General features: G+C 50.4%; 1 protein-coding gene across 2 annotated transcripts; it reads left to right on the forward strand.

Moving 5' to 3' along the window:
• Positions 1 to 9,219: 9,219 nt before the first annotated feature.
• ZDHHC22 (zinc finger, DHHC-type containing 22) lies at positions 9,220 to 19,752 on the forward strand. 2 transcript variants are annotated; one of them, XM_011988295.1, is made up of 3 exons: positions 9,220 to 9,408; positions 11,235 to 11,774; positions 17,075 to 19,752. In XM_011988295.1, exons 2-3 carry the CDS (start codon positions 11,249 to 11,251, stop codon positions 17,338 to 17,340), a joined length of 792 nt encoding a protein of 263 aa, XP_011843685.1. In that variant the 5' UTR covers positions 9,220 to 9,408; positions 11,235 to 11,248; the 3' UTR covers positions 17,341 to 19,752. The 2 variants fall into 2 exon arrangements, with proteins under 2 accessions (XP_011843685.1, XP_011843686.1); XM_011988296.1 differs by lacking the exon at positions 9,220 to 9,408 and adding an exon at positions 10,268 to 10,469.
• The last annotated feature ends 1,630 nt before the right edge of the window (positions 19,753 to 21,382 follow it).

The raw sequence follows: 21,382 nt of genomic DNA on the forward strand, positions 1-21,382 counted from the left end.
AGGACCCTTGCCACCAGGGTGGCTCAAATCCTGCCCTCTTCTTTCCTGCCTGGCAGTACCTGGTTTACACAGAGGGTCTGTAGTAGTCTAGCTCCTGTAGTTTCACCATCTAGGGCCCTGTAGAATCTATTCATCCTTCCATCCACTCTATGAACGTGCCCTGAGTGTGTCCTCTGGTCTAGGTCCTTATCTGCATTCTCTGCCATTTCCTAGCTGCGAGCTCTTGGATATTTTCCTGAGCCACTGTCTCCTCCTGTATAAGATAAAGGTATCTCTCCTGGCCATTTGAGACTTACGTGAGACAATGTACAGAAAGTCCCTCCTGGAGCGTGATCAAAACTTGCCCCTTTACCCCCAAAGCGGTCAACTGTCAACTTACTGTGCTGAGGGACTCCGTGACCAACAATCTTGACCTGCTCCTTGCACTGTTGGATCTGACTTACACACACCAGGAAGGTCACTCAGAGAGGACAGGCTATGGCATGTTTTCCTTCAGAAACAACCAAGAAGCTATGGATGTGAACATGTGAAGGTAAAGTGCACAGCACAGAGCTGAGCCCACCGGGTGGTCACCCTCTTTTCCACCTTTAGGCCCTGGCTAGAAACTATGCTGGCTGGGAGGACGCAGGGATCCCTGATCCTGAGAGGGGCTGAACAGTTGGGGTCGTGGGGACTGGGCCTTGCAGGTTTCATTTACCTGCAGGAATAGGCTTGCAGACTGTTGCTTGAACAGGCCCCTGGAGATTTCCATTAGGGCTAAAAGCAGGGCCGTCCAACCCTTTGAGTTTCAGTTTCCTCATCTACAAGATGAAGCCAGCCATATTTACTTTGAACCATCCTTGAGGGGATTAAAAAGCAGGAAGTAAATGGTCTACCACAATGACAGAAAGAAGTAAACACAAAATAAATTATAGCTACAATTGCAGTCGTGGGCTCCAGGGGGCGTCTGGGCTAGCTAAAGGATGCTATTCTCTGCCGTCCAACTCCCAGCCTCCGTGGGGGATTGGAAAAGCAGGTCCCAGAGCTGGTGAGAAGGCAGATTACAAACCCCCCACTCCTTGTGTGGGAAGGAAGCTGGCACAAACTTTCTGGAGGATGGTTTGGTGATAGGGATTCTTTTGACCCAGACACTCTACTTCTTGGAATTCAGCCAAGGAAATAATCACAGGGTCCCATAGAGTTGTTTGTGTTGGGACGTTCATTGCAATGTTGCTAATAATAGTGAGAAATTGGAAATAATCTAAAGTTAGAGATACACTCAACACACATTTTGGCTGAACACCAGATGGTCAATTGTTACAATCAGTATTCAGCCGAAGCCCAAGCCAATGCCTTTGATAAAGGAGTACATCTAACATTTTATCAGAGATTCTCTGTGATGACAGTTTCCTTATTGGTGCATTTCACTGTCAGTGTTTAATAGCTAAACATTATAGTGCAAGAACAACATTTTCTTAGTGCTAGCAGTAGCGAGATTGCTCCTGTATTATGTATTATGTAATGTTTGTTTTAATAAATTGGTGCTTAAGGCCGGGCGCGGTGGCTCAAGCCTGTAATCCCAGCACTTTGGGAGGCTGAGACGGGCGGATCACGAGGTCAGGAGATCGAGACCATCCTGGCTAACATGGTGAAACCCCGTCTCTACTAAAAATACAAAAAACTAGCCGGGCGAGGTGGCGGGCATCTGTAGTCCCAGCTACTCCGGAGGCTGAGGCAGGAGAATGGCGTAAACCCGGGAGGCGGAGCTTGCAGTGAGCTGAGATCCGGCCACTGCACTCCAGCCCGGGCTACAGAGCAAGACTGCGTCTCAAAAAAAAAAAAAAGAAAAAAATTGGTGCTTACTTCTGACTGATAATGGCAGAGGAGTATGATGCCTCACTTGTTCTAATAATTTTTTCTTGGCCAGGCGCGGTGGCTCACGCCTGTAATTCCAACACTGTGGGAGGCCGAGGTGGGTGGATCACCTGAGGTCAGGAGTTCGAGACCAGCCTGGGAAACATGGTGAAACCCCCTCTCTACTAAAAATACAAAAAATTAGCTGGGCGTGGTGGTGGGCATCTATAGTCCCAGCTATTTGGGAGGCTGAGGCAGGAGAATCGCTTGAACCTGGGAAGCAGAGGTTGCAGTGAGCCGAGATCATGCCACTGCCCTCCAGCCTGGGCAACAGAGAGAGACTCTGTCTCAAATAATAATAACGATAATATTTCTTTTTTTCAAATTCCTTATAATCCATATTGAGTTAAATGTAATTTACCATAGATATTGTTATTAATATATGTGATTTTAGAGGTTTCCCTCCTGATGAAATTATGAGGTTGGTTAAGCTGACATTCTATTTTTATTTTATCTTTACAAGATATAAAGAACTACAAATAGGGCTTAAAAAAAAAAGACTCATGGCCTAAATAGAATAAAGTAACTAAAAATGGAATACAGTTTAAAAGGTTGTTTTGCTTACTGCCATGAATATTAGTATCCCAAACAATTCTACAAAGATTAGAACTCTGATATAATCTAATCTCTATTATTCTCCTTCATATTATTATTTTAATTTTTTTGTTGTTGTTGCCTCAAAAAGCATCTTTAAGCCAGATGTAGTGACTCAAGACTGTAATCTCAGCTACTTGGGAGGCTGAGGCAGGAGGATTCCTTGAGCTCAGGAGTTCTAGGCTTCAGTGAGCTATGATAGTGCCACTATACTTCAGCCTGGCGGTGACAGACTGAGACCCTGTCTCTAAAAAATTTTAAAATTTTTTCAAGTCTTTAAAAAGTATCTTTTAAAAGTATCTAGCTGACATATTTTTCAAAATTTGTATTAGCTATGTGTTTCCTTCTAAATCTGAACACTTAAAAGCTCTCAATAATTATTTCCATACATAAAAGGGACAATGTTTACAATCATAAATGATTACAACATTTTACTCTTGCAATAATAAATGTACATTTATACATCGATAGAATTTCAACACAGAGAGCACAAAAGAAGATATTCATTACAGTTTACACATAGAAGGTCATCCATATTTGAAAGTGTTTATTACAGCACATCCAAATGATATGCCAGTATAACAGGTTGTTACGCTTATTGCATGCAAAGTCCGTGTAACACAGCCACGGGAGAGCGGATCATGCTCCAGTCTAGGAAACCCAGAAATGATGCTCAAGTCTGAACTTGTCAATTCAGCCTTTCAGGGGCCAAAGTTGAAGATGGAGCTCTAAAGCAAAATTTGATACTAAGATCAAAGGCAAATTTTGGTGCACCCCTATTAAATTGTGTCACTTCTGTAAGAGGGACATACTCGCTGTCCATTAAAAATTATGTTGGGGAAATGTATTTATCAACATGGAAAGATTGTCTTGTTAATGCTGAATTTTAAAAGCTGGTTATAAAAGATAATGAAGATGTGAGCCCAGATTTGTAATCAAGGGGAAGCAAATCTGAGTAGATGAAAGATTGCGAGACACATACAAGATGTTCACGATAATTAGCTCAGGGCTTAAGATGAAAGGTTTTGTTTTGCTTTTAATTTAAAAAAAAATTATATTTTCTTACAAAACATATTACTCATATGGTTTTTAAGAGTAAAAAATATTTAAAGTGCATCTTCTCTGTCACCCCTTCTCTTTCATCTGGAGCCAGATTTTGAGCTTATGGAAGCAGCCAGATGGCCTGCGACACTGACCATAGCCACCTCCAGGCCTCACTGTCCATGTTCATCTGAGGGCCAAGGCTTTGGCAGGCTGCAGCTGCCTTTCCTGCACCTGTTCTGCGAGGAGAAGGAGACGTGCCAAGAGGAAGGCAGAGATCAGGTGGAGGGCAGAAAAGGGCAATGGGCAATAGCCCCACTTGACCAATGACAAACTGGAATCTCAGAGGCTAGAAGTCCCAGAAAAATCCATCTTCAGTCCTGAGGCCCAGGGAATGGCTAAACTGCAGGTCTAAACTTTTTCACAGTAGAAGAAAAAGCTGCAAGTCATTCTCCAAATCCATTTCCCTCTTCTTCTTTCTCAATACAACTCACAAATCTTAGCTGGTTACATACTGACTAGTAGCTAGGTATGGCCATGTGACCAAGTTCTGGCCAATGAGAGAGGTAAGTGCATGTAAAGTGTGCGACTTCCAGGAAATTCAGGAGAAACCTGAATCTACTCTGCAGAAAGAGCAAATCTGAGACTCAGAGAAGCTAAGGAACTTGCTCAAGGTCACATAGCCAGTGAATGGCAAAGCTGGGATACAAGCTCAGGTCAACAGACACCAAAAACTTGTGATTTTTTTTTTTGGTCACACCACACTGCCTCTCTCCTGGGTCCTGGGCCATCTCTGCTGGGGTAGGGGGAGGGAGAAAGAGGGGGGAGGTCAGGAGTGTGAGGTTTGTGCTGCCTGCTGCTCTGTGACCGTAACAACCTATCTAAGAGGCCTCCAAACAGCCAAGGGCACTGCGGGGACCTCACTCCCTTGGTCTCACTCCCCTCCTCCTGTAATTGAGATGTCAACTTTCTGCCTCATTCCTTCCCACCCTGGACACCTGGCACTGCAGGGCTCTCAATGGAGACAGCTGATTTCACCCTGCTTCTCCTGAGCCACCTCCATCATGAAGACATGAACTTGGTGTGTCAGACAGATAAGTGAGCACTCTCTCACTACCCCCCTTTCTTCTCCTTCCTCTCTCCTTTTCTGTCTTCTCCTCTCTGCCCTCTCCCTCCCTCCTCTTCTCCCTCCCTATACCCCCGCTTTCTCCTCCCTCTGCCTCCTGCGCACTCTGAGATGAAAGGGCCAGTTAATCTTGCTGCCATAGCTTCCATGGGGCTGCATACTCACTTGCTTGTCCATAGGCACAGGCGTCCCTACCAGGACTGCCTAAGCGGTCCCTGGAAACCATGGCTAATTGGTGAAAGAGCCCATTCGTTCATTCTTCCACAGCCTGGATACTGCAAAAGAGGTTCTCTCAAGCTAAGCCAAGATTTCCACCCTGATGCACCAATCACCCGGGACACCACTGGGTTTACTTGTCACCCAGACCTGTAGTTTCTACCTTGACATGTGAGCTTGGAGGCTGAGCATCTCTGCCCCTAATCACACACACCCCCTCCAGCACAACAAACAGCAGAGTGCCTGAGGGCATTTGATTAATGTGCTGCAGGCTTACAAGTTTATGAATATTATATTTATTCATTGAACCAATGTTTACTGAGCACCTACTATGTGCCAGACTCTGTTATAGGCACTGAGGATACAGCAGTGAATAAATCAGTTCAAATCCTGCTCTCTTGGAGTTGAGAATTCAGTGGGGAGAGACAGACAGTAAACAGACAAATATATACCTGTCAAGTGGTGATAAATGTTGTTGAAGACAAAGCAGAGTAGACGGGACGCAGAGTGCAGAGCACAGCAGTTTTAGGTAAAGGGAGATCCTTCAGGTCTGTTACTCTGGAGAAGTATGTTACATACCTGCTTCCTTTATGCAACTGACATGTTCCAGAAAAGTTAGATATCAATGAGATTTGTTTTGCATATTAAGTCATATTTCAAATCAAACATAGTCAAGCCTTGCAAATTAACATGCAGCAAATCTCTGAACCTCAGTTTCCCCATAAGGAAAATGGGTTTGATAATTCTCGCCCCAGCTAGTTTATGCTATTGAGAGAGATTCATGGGGTGAAATTTTAATTTTGTGGATGTACTTTGTAGCCTGCAAAGCACTTTATTACATCAAACTAATGTTATCGTTGTTAAAATGAAGACATAGTTAGCAAAATAAATTACTACCTCCAAATAGAAATTCTGTGATAATCCAATTTTCATGTATTTAGTTGGCTAAAATGAAGATTACACTTGCATGTTTTCCAAATCTGGGCAGGCAGGGATGGCATCTTTGTAAGCCTTCTGAGGCTTGGGAAGCACTCTGAGTTTATCCCTGGCTATGACCTGCTGTCAGCACTAAAGAGCATCCTGACCCAAGCCTATCTTCACCTTGATCTATCTGAAATAAGAGCATGAGAATGAAGAAAACCCCCACCAGCCTTCTTAGGTGCAGCTCCTTGCATCTTGGAATAGTCTCCATCCAAAACATTTGGGGCATTATAGGCCTGACAGACATGGAGGCGGGGTTACTCACTCAAGGCAGAAGCTGCTTGCTACATGGATTTCTCTCCTTGTAATACAACACTCTGAGGCAAAGTGGAATAATTTCCACTTGAAAGGGAATTCATTTTATTCAAATAACACCACCAAATAGCAAGATTGAGGGTGCATATCTCCAGGAAAGGGCTGGACAGCAATTAGATGCTTATCTGTGTCCCTGCCCCCATCGTACTGCCTGAAGGTACAGTCATGGCTTAACTATAGGAATCTACAACAAGAACAATGGAGAGTGTGGTTTATAAATTATTTCTGTCATTGTTTATGGAGGATGAGATTAGACTCAGGGTGGGTGGTGGCAGGTTGCAAGATCAATGGCAAATGTGTCCTCACCAGACATTTCTTTTTGAGATAGAGTCTTGCTCTGTCACCCAAGCTGGAGTGCAATGGCGTGGTCTTGGCTCGCAGCAACCTCTGCCTCCTGGGTTCAAGAGATTCTCCTGCCTCAGCCTCTTGAGTAGCTGGGACTACAGGCACCGGCCACCATGCCTGGCTAATTTTTATATTTTTAGTAGGGACGGGGTTTCCCCATATTGGCTAGGCTGGTCTCAAACTCCTGACCTCAGGTGATCCGCCTGCCTCAGCCTCCCGGAGTGTTGGGATTACAGGTGTGAGCCACTGCATCTGGTCCTCACCAGACATTTCAAAGATCTCAGAATGTAGCTCTTCCTTTCAGAGACAGACCAGTAGCAATTCATCGATCAAGAGACTTTTACTCAGTGTCGACTCTGGGCAAATCATCCTATTAGGAAATATGGAAGAAACCCCAAAACATTTCCAACATAAGCAAGGAGCTCTCATTTTAGTTGGAAAGAGAACAGAGTTCTGTGGATGAAAAGAGGAGCCCTAAAGAGGATGTGGGAGACGCTAAGGCACTTAAATTACATGATCCCATTTGATCATCATCACCACAAAGTAACAGCAGCATTCTTATTCCCATTATATGGAGGAGAATACTGAGAGCTGAGAGGTTAAATGACTTGCTCATGGTCACACAGCTGGTAAATGGCAATAAAATGCTCATTCTTAGTCTGCTTGACTCTCATGGGGCCAGAATCCAAGTGAAGTTTTCATATTGATTTTGCCTCCCTATTGATTTTGTCAGGGATAAGCATATGTTTTAGAAAAATAAAATGACATTTGCCGTGCTTCCCTTCACTCCATTCCTTAAGGGGAGCTGAGGAACCACTAGCTTTAGATCTGAAGCTTTAATGTCCTCTTCTGCTGATAAATGATATTTCTAAATAAATAATCGTCCTTGTCCGTTTGTGTTTCCACGACCAGATCTCCTTTTCCTGACTGAATACTCCCTTCCCCCACTAACATCTTCCCACGTTCGCTTAGCTTCTTTCTCTCTTTCCTTTTCCTCATACACACAAATTCAGACACACACCTTCCCACCTCACACCCATATGCAAAATAAAATTAGAAATACCACCCGACTCACAAGGTATTTGGGGAATGGAGATCTTCAGTCAGTATAGCCAAACCCAGGCACCCCAGGCTCCCTCCCTGCCAAGCCCATGTGAGAGGCAGACAGTGCTTGTGAAAAGGGGCCCAGACAGCCACAATTATGAGACAAAGCTGCTCTGAAGGAAAAAGGGCCATGTGTGCCTCCCCGTGTCTGTTCTGTGGCCACTGGAACTCACAGGGCTACCAGCTGCTCACGGCCACCATGTGGCATACTGTTCTTTCACTTACATGTCAGATGCTTTTAGAACGCGAAAAGGTTTCCTGGCCTCTTTTTTATTTTGATGTATGCTGATAAATTACAGAGGAGCAGTGTCTGGTTATTCGAGAATAGAGGCTGAGCTGATTAGCATATGGCCCTCATTTCAAGGGATTGCTCTTGTTTTAATCAGCCAGTTGAGAAAGCAATAAATACGTATTTATTTATTAAGTATGCCATCACCCAGAGGAGAGGAACAGGGCAGGTAGGTGAGCTACGACACCCAGGAAGTTGAGGATGGTGATGGCACCAATATTCCTGCAGTGTTTGATGTTTTTAAGGCTCTGCTCCCCCCGCCCCCCACTATTTGATACACACTGGTGTGACTACCCTCTTGGTGCATCACGGTACCCACCTTAGAATAGCGGAGCCTTGGAAGGGGAAGGAAATAGAAATAGGAAGGTGGGGGTAGGGCCCGAAGAAGCAGCTCCAAGTTCAAGCTCTGTGTCTGGATAAACTCCCATTGTCTTTCCTTCTCCCAAATCAGAGCTGCCCATGGGTCCCATGGTGATGCTGGGTTGTGTGGAGGCCGAGGGCAGGAGCATTAACGCTAGAACAAAGTTCAAGTCCAGACTCTGTCACTTAATGGCTGTATGACCTTAGACATGCGACTTAGCTTCTCTGAGCCTCAACCTCCTCATCCCCAGAATGGGGCTCAGCCAGCTTCGTAGATCAGGCTGAGAGGATTAAGGAAGCGTCTTATGCTAAAGGCTTAGTGCAGTGCCTGCTACCTAGCAGGGGCGCGATAAGTAGTGTCTCTAATTATGATCTAATCAAGCAGTGCTTGCCCTGGGCAGGCCCTGTTTAAGGGTTTTACATAGATTTTCATTTAACCCTCACATCTCTGTTTTACAGATGAGGAAACTGGAATCTAAGATTACACTGGAATTTACAGATGAAGAAACTGGAATCTGAGATCTCACAGTAGTGAATGGTGAATATTCAAACCCAGGTAGACAGGCTCCAGAGTCCCAACTCCCAATCCTCTGTACACAGCCCTTTCGAGGAGATGACGCTGGTCTTCACGGGTGTTGCCCTGGCAAGCCGACCTCTCAAACCCCCAGGGTTCCTTCAGTCCGAGTGGAGAGCAGGGAAGGTCGTGGGACATAGCCGAGAGGGAAAGGCAGGATGATGGCTTGAGAATCCACATCAGAGCTGAATCCCAATCTCCCAGCTGGAACGGGCAGCTGAAACCAGGCAGAGCGCCCCAGCCCGCTCAAGGGGAATCGAGGGGGGAGGAGGGGGCAAGTCCATAATGCTGAGACTGGCGGCCAGAGCACCGCCCCCAGGAGCGGAGGGAGGGGTGGCGGGGCTGGGGGGTGCCCAGTTGCCGTCCCCGCCGCTTCCTTGCCCCTACTCGCTGGCGCCCAAGTGGGAAAACAGCAGCTGCCCGCTCCCTCCTCCCCACATCCCCGCTACCTGCCCAGTTCCCGAAGCGAAGCGCAGGCTGCGAGCCAGCCGGGCCGAGCTCACAACTTTGCAGCCTCGGGCAGGGCGAGAACCGGCGTCCGGGGCTCCTCTTCTCGGCGACCAGAGCTCGGTGAGTTCATTTCCTCACCCCTCTGCGGCGGCGGCAGTGCGGCGGCGGAGGCGCTGGGGGCGGCTTCCCTTGCGTCCGGGAGGCAGTGGCCGAGAAGCCCGCGGCCGCCGGCGCTGCCGGTCTTTCTAAGGCTCTGGCTGTGCCGCCCTCTGCCGCGGGCGAGGCGGGCGCCAGTGCTCAACGGACAGCTCCCTGAGCCCCGGGGCCCCACGGGCGGTCTCTGCTGCCCTTTCTCCCGCGCAGGGCCCGGGCTGAGACTGCCCACCGAGCGCCCCTCACTCCCCTAGCCCCTGTCCTTCGCCGCCTTCCCAGCGCTGCGGCGCATCTGGCTGCTCCCGCGCCCCCCTGGCGACCGGCGCGGGGAAGGCACTTGCTTCGCCGGAGCCCCAGGCCAAGGGCTCTCTGGGGCGGGCAGCGCCGCCGCAGCCCCCGGCGGCGCATGACTGGGGGCGGTGCCCAGCCCCCCGCGACCACCCTCTGGCGTGCACTGCGCTGCGCCCCAGCGGCAGGGAGAGGCCCACGCTCTCCGCGGAGGCTGCGGGTTCCCAGGGGGCGCTGGGACCTGCAAAGGGAATTCCAAGGTGACCAGTCGCCCCGTCCTGACGGGACAGCCTGGACGGAGGCCCCGTGGCATCCGCCCATCCTAGGTGCAACCGCCTTCCCAGAACTTTTCTCGCGCCTCCGGCTGGCCAATTCCTTAGCCCCTGGAAAAGTTCTCTCGGGCGCACGGAATCCTATTTCTCGGTGGCTTCCGAAGCTGGCCAGGAATCCCGGCTGTGAGGCGTGGAGTGGGATGGGGACGCTGCAAGGGCTGCGCACGGCGGCGGGGTCGATCCCAGGAAAGGCCGGCCAAGCATCCACTCGTGCGCCCAGGGCGTGCTTGTCAGCATGGAAAGGATTTCGGCGCCATGAGGGTTGTTTGGGTTTCTCTCACCAGGAGGGCGGGAGGCGGGCGCGAAGAGGGGATTTTAATTTCGCCTCAAATGAAAACGCTCTTTGCAAAGAAACAGCCCGGGCAGCCAGCGTTGGAGAGATGTGCTGGCCAGGACCCGCTGACACAGGTATTCTGGCTGCGTCCCCACCCCACCCGGTGCCCGAGAGCGAGTGTGAGTGTATCGATTGTTTTAATTGATTTTTTTAAGCTAGGTGGCAGAGGCTGCGTGTTTGTACACGCAGATACATACATACACAAATACAGATACTCAAGCGCACACAGATTACACGTACAGAGTCACAGACAAGGACACACACACACATCGTGGTCCCGCACGCACACATACCTCCAAAGAGCCTTGGGTAACCGGTGAGGTCCCTGAGTGCTGCCCAAGATGTGTGTGTGGGTGGGGGCGCAGGGAAGGAGAAAGGGAAGTGTGAAGCAGGATTTCCAGCAGCTCAAATGCCGCTGATACCTCTGCCCCCGACCCCAAATCCTTCCCTTTCTCCTCCTAGGGAGGTCTGAACCAGAAATCCCAAACCTGGGCTTGTTTCCACAGCCACAGAGGGGAGGAGTCCTATCCCCCAGCGCCCCCCACCCTCACAACTTGTATTGCTGTGCCTGACTCTACCGCGCCAAGGCGCCGAGCTCGCTCAAAACCCCAGGCAACACTCACCCCCAGGTAGGGCCTAGACCCGAGGCCGCTGCGGGCTCGGGGTCTCTGGCCTGCCTGGTCCGCGGTTAGGGAACTGGGGAGGGGAAATCGGCGGGACAGGGGTTTGGGGGCGTGGAGTCGCGTGCAGAGCCCCAGAGGCGCGGCACGGAGGAGCGCGCGAGGGCGCCCCCTGGACGCCGCAGTCAGTCAGTCCTCTTCTCACCCCGGGTCCCGCAGGAATGTAATCGAGGATGCTGGCCCTGCGGCTGCTCAACGTGGTGGCCCCCGCCTACTTCTTGTGCATCTCCCTGGTGACCTTCGTGCTGCAGCTCTTCCTCTTCCTGCCCAGCATGCGCGAGGACCCCGCGGCCGCCCGGCTCTTCTCGCCGGCCCTGCTCCACGGGGCGCTCTTCCTATTCCTCTCGGCCAACGCCCTGGGCAATTACGTCCTGGTCATCCAGAACTCCCCAGACGACCTGGGCGCCTGCCAGGGGGCCTCGACCAGGAAGGTTCCGTGCCCCTCACCTAGCACCCACTTCTGCCGAGTGTGCGCCAGAGTCACCCTGAGGCACGACCATCACTGTTTCTTCACCGGCAACTGCATCGGCAGCAGGAACATGCGTAACTTCGTCTTGTTCTGCCTCTACACCTCCCTGGCCTGCCTCTACTCCATGGTGGCCGGCGTGGCCTACATCTCCGCGGTCCTTTCCATCTCCTTCGCCCACCCCCTGGCCTTCCTCACGCTCCTGCCCACCTCCATCAGCCAGTTCTTCTCCGGTGAGTGGGCCTTGGCAGGCAGGTTGGGCTCTACCCAAAGACCTCCCACCCCAAAGGTTGCCGGGCCCCAAACTCCAGCCCCAAAAGTTGCCAGATTTAGCAAATAAAAATACAGACCCTTCCACTAAATTAAAATTTCAGATAAACCACTCATAATTTTTTAGTATAATTATGTCCCAGATACTGTATGAGATACACTGAGAAAATTTGCTATTGGCTATCTGAAATGCAAATTAAGCGGACATGCTGTATTTTATTGGCCACATCCCCCCTTACCCTCATCATCCTCATCCATCATGCTGTCCATATGCTCACAGAGTTGTGGCATCCAGGTAATATACCTGCTCTGTGCCAGGCAGGGCTGGGTGCTGGCCATTCCTCCATGTAGCCCCATGAGGTACAACCATGCTATGACCGTCCTCTGCCTGGACCCCAGTCCTGCTTACATGTCACCCAAGGACTCTGCTCTCCAGAGGTCTCACCAACCAATTGCAGTAATATTGAACTTGTTGCCAGCCCAGCCCAGCAGGAGACTAAACCTCGTCCTCCTGCCTATTATGTTTGACCTCACCAGCCTGTTCTCCAGCCTGCCGATGGCTCAGAGCAGAGGGAACTTGGGTGGGAGAGGCAGGCATTTTTTTTTTTTTTAGACAGAGTCTCACTCCATCACCCAAGCTGGAGTGTAGTGGCGCAATCTCTGCTTACTGCAACCTCTACCTCCCAGGTTCAAGTGATTCTCTTGCCTCAACCTCCCGAGTAGCTGAGATTACAGGTGCGTGCCACCGGCTAATTTTTGTATTTTTAATAGAGACGGTGTTTTACCATGTTGACCAGGCGGGTCTTGAACTCTTGACCTCAAGTGACTCACCCACCTCGGCCTCCCAAAGTGCTGGGATTACAGGTGTGAGCCACTACACCTGGCTGAGGACTACACTTTAACTAGTATGCACAAGGACCACTCCCTGATATCTGGCCCTAGAAGTACTCAGCTCCTGGTGGCAGTTCTTACCACTTTATTCGGCCTTGAGACTGGCTCCTACTGCGTTTCCTTCCACTTCCTCCCTATCCTGGCCTTTGACTCTGAATGGCTTAGCTTCCACAATCGGTAGTGTCTACGTGCTTGGGCCTGCATGTATAGCATTGGTATCTCCATTTCTCAGATGATGAAACCGAGACTCAGATGGGATTAAGTGGCTTGCCCAGTATCTTCCTACTACTGAGTGGCAGTCTCTGGTCTGCCTCTCGGGTCCTTAATCCACAGCTCTTCTGTAGTGGCTCAGGGAATAGAGCATGCTTCCTCACCTGTTGGCCTTCTAGGAGCAAAGAAAGACAGGGGGCAGCTACTTCCACTGAAAGCCCAAGATTGTTTTGAGGTGCCTGGGCTGAACATTCATAAAATTTCTGCTCTACTCTGGGGGAAGCCATCATTTCAGTCTTTGTGGTGACTACAGCCCAGTTCTTCCCAGGCACAGAACTATCATGCCATTTGGCAGTGGGAACACAGAGATACAGAGGGGACCCAGCTACGGGGGCTGCCTTCAGGGCTGGTGGCTGAGCTGGGTCCAGAACTCACAGCTTTCAGGCCTTCTGGATCCCAGCACTGGCACAGGAGGCTGCTGGGACCAAAATAACCAGGACGGGGGAGGGTGGGTGGGTGGGCTAGGGGGTGGAGTGTGAGCACAGGCAGGTGGAGGGATGAGGAGAGCCAACAAGCCTGCTTATACTTTCTTTTCCAAGTAGTTTCGCCAACCGTAAAAATGGATGGTTCCAGAAGGAAGACCTTGAAATGGTTTGATTTGAGATAAATCTGGGCTTGAGGCCTGTCCATATGTGCTAGGTTTGATCTGATGGGAGAACAGAGCCAGTGGGTGCCCACCTTGGGGCCCAGACTCCTGTGCCAGCATAAGGATGAGTTCCAGTGTCTTTCACTTCCTCACCATATCCGCTGGGAATAGGCGACCAAGACTTCTTACCTCTAACTCTCCTATCTCATCCTTTGTGACCTTTCATCTTTCCTCTTGACAACCCTCCTTCTTTCTCTCCCATGACATACACCCCACCTGTTCAGCTTTCCCTTTCCTATTCCTCTTGTTCCCCAACCCTCAATCCGAACAGTTGGTAGCACCGTCTCTCATCTGCTCTGGAGGGCAGGTGGACAGGAAGGAGTAAGAAGCATGGGTTGTTTAACAGAAATTGAGTTCGAGATCAGCCTGGGCAAGATGATGAGACTCCGTTTCTACAAAAATAAAAAATAAATAAATACACTAGTCAGGCATAGTGGCATGTGCCTGTTGTCCCATCTACTCAGGAGGATGAGGTGAGAGAATTGCTTGAGCCCAAGAGTGTGAGGCTGCAGTGAGCTATGATAATGGCACTGCACTCTATCCAGCCTGGGCTACAGAGCAAGACCCTGTCTCAAGAAAAAAAAAAGAAAAAGAAAGAAAGAAAGAAATTGAGCTGTCCCTAACTCTGGTGCAGATCTGAGTCAGATCTGTCACCAGAGCATGGATGGCCGTGAGTTTGGGCCTTGAGAGCTAAAAGTGGGAGGGGTCTTCTAGTGTGAAGGTGGCTGCCAATCACACGCCCTCAGCTAATCCAAAGAGGGAGGCAGCTAGTTAGTTAGGTGTCAGAAGTTGCCCTTTCTTTTGGCTTTATGGGACCAGTACAGGTTGCTGTGTCACCTCTCTGACTCTTATTCTTATCTGGGAAATGGAGATGCCACCATCTGACCTGTATCTTGGCATTTGGGTAAGTACACCAGCATGATGGGTGCTACCAGAAGGTGCAGTAGGAGGGAAAGGGGACTAAAGTTCATTGAGCACCTGTTATGTACCATCCACTATGCATGTCACATTTCACCCATTCCTCATGACAAGTCCATATTATCATATCCATTTTTAAGGCTCAGAAACCAAAGACTCAGCAAGGTTAAGCTGCACTAACACCACACAGCTGGTATGATTCCAAATCAAGATTTGGAGTTGGGGCTTCTAGCCTCCAAAGTTCATACTCTTTCCACCACACCACACTGCCTCTTGGGGGCTGCCTCTCTGAAGCTGCTTCTGGAATGAGCCACTTTGGGAGGGAGGCAGCTACTTGTCCTTGGATGTACTGAAAAGTATGCTGGGTGATTATTTGTCAAAGGTGTTATAGATGCTTGTTGGGAGGAAGGGGCAGGGGAGATTGACTGATGTGTCCTTTTAGGCCCATTAGGAAAATTCTGTGATTTTTGAAAAGAAGCAGAACTATTATTACACAGTTAAGAGGAGCTGAAGCAGCCAGGCTAGGTAACTTCAAACACTTTTAGACAAAGCAGGTCCCCAGAATGGCCTTTTGTAGCTGCTGCATGGGGCCAAGAAAAGGCCGCAAGGTCTTTTTCTCATGCCTTGATTTAGTGCCAGGAAAAAACCCTGTGGGAAATGGCTTCCATCCGCCCAGGCTTATTCCTGGGGCAGTGTTGCAAGGCAGGCCCAAGCTTGACAGCTCTGATGTTCTCACATCACAGCTCGAGGGCCATCTTTGCCTGTCAGCATTCCTCACACCAAAGGGCACCATGGACCTGGGATCTTCCATCCCGCACATGGCTGCCCAAGCTAATCTGTGCCAACAAGGAAGAAGTGGGTCAGGGGAATGGCACAGCCCAATGTGAGCCCTGTCCCACTACTGCCCCTGTGCCAGTGGAGGGGCTGCTCTAAATGGCAGCTGGGCCTATCTGTCTCCAGCTTTGTAAAAAACAAAACAAAACAAAAAACAAACAAACAACAACAACAAAAAAATGGGTATCCAAGCTCCTAGGGATGAGGACAAGAGGAGGCTGCTAATGAGAGAATCTGAATCAGATCCACATCCTCCCTGACTGCTGAGTCCACCACTGCTCATACTGGACAAGTGTTGAAAGACCAGTTCCCAGGACTTTGGAAATTGGAGGCTGGAGAGACTTGGGAAGAGGTGGGCTGGGGCAAGAGAAGGCTAGGGAAAGGGCAAAATATGGTTGAGATTTTCAGGGGCAGAATAGGTTGTAAGGTGGAGTCCTTAGAGGAGATACCCCCACCCCACCAGAGGAGGTGATAGGGTTGCCCTACAGGGAGCCAAGGGCTATGGAGGACTTTCGAATTAACTCCAGGGTCCAGTGCCCTGGCTGCTGGGCAGATCAATGTAAGTGTCTTTACCACAGCTGCCAAAGTTGCAGCCCAGCCAGGACTCTAAGCCCTGAAAAGGAGAAGGAGAAAGCTTGATAGTTTCAGGAGTTAAACTTGAACTCATTTTGGATGTAGTCTCCTGCTCTGTAAAAATGACCCTCTGCTGGGAGCACCACAGTGAGTGTGAACCGGGATGCTGACCACTCTGTACATCATTTTCTTGAATCATGCAGCTGAATCAAATCGTTAGTATTATTATACCCATTGTACAGATGAGTGAACTTCAGCTGAGAGGTTGGGACACTTGTGTAAGTCCACACAGCTGGGAGACTCAAACCTAGCATGGACAAGCCATCCAAACTCTGAGGAAGAGTGTGGGAGCTGTTACTCAGTGATTATTTCAAACCAGTAAGAGGAAGTGCTTGGTTTAGAGGGATTCTGGGGAGATCCTGCCCCATGACACAGGGCCAATGACCTTGGGGGCCTCTTCTAGCAAGATTTGATTGACAGAACCAGCTCTGGTGGAATGCTGTGGTGGCCACACTGTCCTCTTGTTAACATTAATGACTGAATTATTCTCTGCGTTGGTGCTCTGGGCTGCTCTTGAGACTAAACTCATGACTTATTCTTCCCAGCTCTCCATCATGCTGTCATTTTCCTGAGTCCTCTCAACTAGCGCTCCCAGGACAGTATAGAGAAGGTGCTGCGGTCTAGACATCTGCCCAGACACCCGCTCCCTCTTTAGGGTCCTCAGCTCACCCCTCTCTCCTCCTGAGCAAAACCCCTTCACCCTGCTTCCAGCCCAAAAGGAGAAAACAGAGAGAGACAGGCATCTCCGACTCTACAGAAATGTTATCAGCGGCCAGATGCTGCCCCAGGAGCTGAGGGCTCTCCTTGCTAAGCTCATCAAACTTAGCTGTTTTCGCCAGGTCTCCAGTTTTCCCCTCTTGCCTCAGGTGCCATCTGCACCAAGAAAAAGTTAGGGCAGCTGGTTCTTCCTTCCTCTCCCTCACTGCAGCTGCAGTGCTGAGGTTGCTACAAAATGTAGTGTCAATCTCATTAATCTCCCTCCCTCCCAGTGGAAAGCCTGCCTAGATCACAGTTCTGCAGGTGGCCTGGGTGTAAAGCGGCTCTGGTGTTTCCCCTCCCGTTGCCCTGCAGGAGCTGTCCTGGGTTCTGAAATGTTCGTCATCCTCATGCTCTACCTCTGGTTCGCCATCGGCCTGGCCTGTGCTGGCTTCTGCTGCCACCAGCTGCTGTTGATCCTCCGCGGGCAGACCCGCCACCAGATGCGGAAGGGGGTGGCAGTGAGGGCCCGGTCCTGGCGCAAGAACCTACAAGAGGTCTTCGGAAAGAGGTGGCTGCTGGGCCTGCTGGTCCCCATGTTCAATGTCGGAAGTGAGAGCTCCAAGCAGCAGGATAAGTAGCAGACACTCCCGTCATTTATCTCTCTCTCTCTCTGTCTTGACTCCTCCTGAGCATAAAACCATGGCAGCCTTGTCTCCACCCATGACCCACTACAACCTTGTGCTGGTAAGGTCCTAGCATCTTCCCCCCGCCTTCCACCCATGAGAACAGTGTGGGCTGGTGGATTATGACAAGGAGGAAAAATGTCCCCCCAGGCATTTCTAGGCTCCTCACGAGCCAGCCAGGTGGCTGCTAGCCGTTAGACTGCCTCTGCTTTCGTTCCTTCCCCTTGGGATCCCTGCTTTCCCCCTCTTCCTGGCTCATCCATTCTCCACCAGGTCTCATTCATCACTGCTGTCTGCTAGAGCCCTTCCTCTCAGCCTCCATGTTGGGAGAGGGGAGTGGATTCTTGCTGCTGGTATGAAACTCCCTGGGACCTAGAGGCTGGCAAATGTTTAAAATCACCATGTGTAAGAGGCAGCCAAGTCAGCTCTGCCAACAGCTAGGGGAGTTGGGAAAGAGTGGGTGTGTGTCCGCATCCCCTCTGTAGGAAAAAGAACTCAGTAGCTTGCTGCTCCCTCACCCAACCCCCTAGGTTCAAGACCCTTTCTCTGGGAGACAGAAGTCAATGGCCTGCTTTTTCCAAATGCTATTCCCTGTCCATCCTGCCCCATCTGGCCAGCCCAGCCCAGTCCAGGATCTGGTGGATGCTTCGTCTCCCTGGAACTCTTCCAGCCTTTCTACTTGATCTCCAGCCCCCAGGTCTTTGCCAGATGATGGGAAGGCAAGGAAGAAGGGACAGGGAAAGAGAATTACTGATAAAGGAAGGGGGTATTCGACTGTATAACCATATGGAAGTGTGTGTGTGTGTGTGTGTGTGTGTGTGTGTGTGAGAGAGAGAGAGATGGATGGTGGTGAGAAGTGTTGTTAGAAACATATAGGAATAATGCCTAGGGGAAAGGGAGAAGTGAGAGGGACAATTGGGTTCATTTATGCCCTATACAAAGGGCATTCCAGCAGCTGAAACTTTTCAGTGTTTGAATGGCTGCCTGTGAAGGTAGTGAGTGCCCCATCACTAGAGGTATTCCAGCAGAGTCTAGGCAATCGTCTGCCGGCATGCTGTGGAAGAGATTTCTGCACAGGGTCATTCTAGGTGAGCTTACACATTCCTTCCAACCCCAAGGTTCTGGTGTCCTGGTTGTGACTGCTGGACCCAGAGGCAAGATCTGCGGAGATGCCTGTGAGATATTTGCTTTCCTGGAGGGGAGTGTGGGCATGGGAGGGGTCTGAAGATCAGTACCCAACCCAGCCACTGAAGAGAGAGTCTATGCAGAGACAGGGCTACCTGGGTGGTTGCGGGGACTGACATTTGAGGACAGGGAGATGGAGCCGTGTCATTGTCAGTGGCAGGGCATTGGGGGGCAGTGGTGAGTTAAGGCTGGGGAGTGGAGATGACCGGAATATAAGGGTGCAATTCCCAGACCATCCCTGCGCATCTGACTGACTCCGGTGGAGGCACTACTGTGTGTTTTCTGAAACCCAGAGGACCAGACCCCTGGGGCATATAAGGGAGGAGGGACAACACAAGCGCCCCCTCCTGACTGGGTCCCAAAGCCAGTATGACATCCATGCAGGCAGTAGTGCTGAATCCACGCCCTGCAATGCCCAACCGCCGACCACAGGGATCTGCTGATAGCTGCACAACACCCTGGGTTCTTGAGCAGAGACTGGGAGGACTTTACTGTGGTTCTGCCTTCACGCCCCCCAGACAGCTAATGTAGTACTCGCTAGACCTGCTCATACTTCTCCCTCCCATATTCATTCATTCATTCATCCATCCTACATATATTTATTGAATGCCAACTACGTTCCCAGCCTCTTCCAGGCACTGGCAATGCAGTGGTGAACAGGGTGACAAGATTCATGCCATCAGGGGCACCTTGTCACGGCCGTCTGTGCACTGATTCACACCCCCTGAAAAATGGTCACTCTGCCATCTTGGTGGTTGGTGGGGCAGGTTATTTGGAAAGAAAGGATGTGATAGAGATGGCTGAAGGGGGGAAGCCTAGGCTGCCTCAATGGAGGAGTCACCGGGGCATCTTCACCCCCAATTCTGGCCATACTTAAGCAATGGGAGGGAGAGGGAGGAGGGGAAGGTCTGGGCAATTTTGGTCTTGACTCTTTCCTGACCCCAGAGCTCAAGCTTAGAAGCCAGCCCTGCCGTGTTCAGCCTCCTGAAGTCTCAGCACGGTGAGGCCCGACATCCTGAGGAAGGGCAACAGGGAGACCTACAGGATGTTGACTGCTTGCAGACTGGTCAATGGGGGATGAGGGTGGGGAGGTTGCCAGATGTGAGACTTGAGTAGCATTTGTACACATGGCCCTGTATTGTCCTTGAAGAACATCAATAAAATATATGGTTTTAAATTGGATTTGATATGATTGTATGGGCACTGTTGGTAGCAGGGCTATACTGAACTGATGCAGCCATACTAGCTGTTCAAATATTTAAAATAAGTATTGAAAATACTTCTATCTTAGTTGGTAAATAACCATGGCTCAGATTCTCTGAGTATCCTACCCCTTCTGCCCCTGCTCCTCCCTGGGAACCCTTGATTCTCTCCACAATCCAGCAACTAAAGTGATGAGGGCTCCCCAGCCCGCTGCAGCCCTCAGTCAGAGTCCACTGTGATTTGTCAGGGCTGGGCCATGTGGTGCAACATATGTATCACCTCTGGGTGGTAACGGGTCTCAGTGCTGGGGTGGATCCACAGGGAGCAGGGGTTGGAATATCTTACCTAGGAACTTCCCTTTTCCTCCTTCTCCTTCCACTCTTTCTCCTCCTCTCCCTCCCCTCCCCATATCAGAAGACAGGTGAGAAGGAGTGAAGAGAATCCCTCTGCTCCTCCTCCACAGACAGAGCCAACTGTTCCTAGGGATCAGTCAGGCCCCCTGCCCTCTCAGGCCCTGCAACATCTGGAGGTCTCAGGCTTCCCAGCCCTCGGGACAGGTGGGAGGATGTTGAGCCCTTCAGGGAGTGGGCCCTGAGCAGATGAATGAGTAAGGCCTCTGATTCATCCCAAAGACACAAGGCCTGGACTGAGGAAGGATACAACTGCAAAGAGCTGTTGCAGAACCCTCAGCCTAGCCCAGTGTCATGATGGTGTATGTGCCCTGAACACGGGTCAACAGGCAACCAGCTTTGCTGCAGGAGCTGGGTGAATGGAGCTGTGTCGAATCCTCAGCACATTCTAGAGCACGGGCTGCCTACACTTCACAGGGCAGGCACCACACTTGCCTTGGTCACTGTCATATCCTTGATGTGTAGCAAGGGCTAGGCACGCAGTAGGTGCTCAATGAACATTGCCTGAATGATGCAGATTTACCGCTCACATGCTTACTCCACATCTCTTATTCCTGTGCTGGACCCAGGACTGCACTTTGCACATTGTGGGGCTAGAAAACAGATGAGACCACTCTCTCTTCAAGAGTTTTCATTCTGGCAGAGGTTTCTGGAAGTGCTCAGAGGAGGGAGAGAGCACATTCTGCTGTTAGGTCTGGGGCCTTTCCATGATACAGGGCCTGGAAAGATGGATGAGATTTCAGCAGGCCAAGAGGGACAGGGAGGGCTTTCCAGGGACAGAGAACAGGCCTGGGGCCTTGGGGTATAGGGGATATCATGAAGAGACTGAGGAGGTTAAGGCTGAGAGTAGGGACCCAAGCAGAGAGGGCTCTGAATGCCAAGCTAAAGGACCTGGAGGGCATTTGACAGGCAATAGGGAACCATTGAAGGTTTTGAGCAAGGGAGCAGCATGATCAGAGGTAGATTTCAGAAAGTGCAGCCTTGGAGGATAGACTGGAAGTGGGAGGAACTGGAGGTTGAGGGACCCGGTAAGAGGCATGTGCTGTATCTCAGTGAGATGTAGCCAGGGTCCAGGTGGGGATAGTGGTTGTGGGATGGTAAAGAGGGGAAAGATATCAGAGGCACTTCAAAGACATGGGGCATGAGTAGAGGGATGCTGGGGAGGGGGCCCAAGATGGCCCTGAAGGTGAAAACATGGT

Source organism: Mandrillus leucophaeus, unplaced genomic scaffold (assembly GCF_000951045.1).
Source record: "Mandrillus leucophaeus isolate KB7577 unplaced genomic scaffold, Mleu.le_1.0 Scaffold326, whole genome shotgun sequence".
In the NCBI taxonomy this organism is placed as follows: domain Eukaryota; kingdom Metazoa; phylum Chordata; class Mammalia; order Primates; family Cercopithecidae; genus Mandrillus; species Mandrillus leucophaeus.

What these genes read in the sequence shown, in the direction of transcription:
- ZDHHC22 (XM_011988295.1), top strand. Translation starts at nt 11,249, where the DNA reads ATGCTGGCCCTGCGGCTGCTCAACGTGGTGGCCCCCGCCTACTTCTTG. An exon ending in CATCAGCCAGTTCTTCTCCG is followed by an intron (nt 11,775 to 17,074) that starts GTGAGTGGGCCT and finishes GTTGCCCTGCAG; the next exon opens with GAGCTGTCCTGGGTTCTGAA.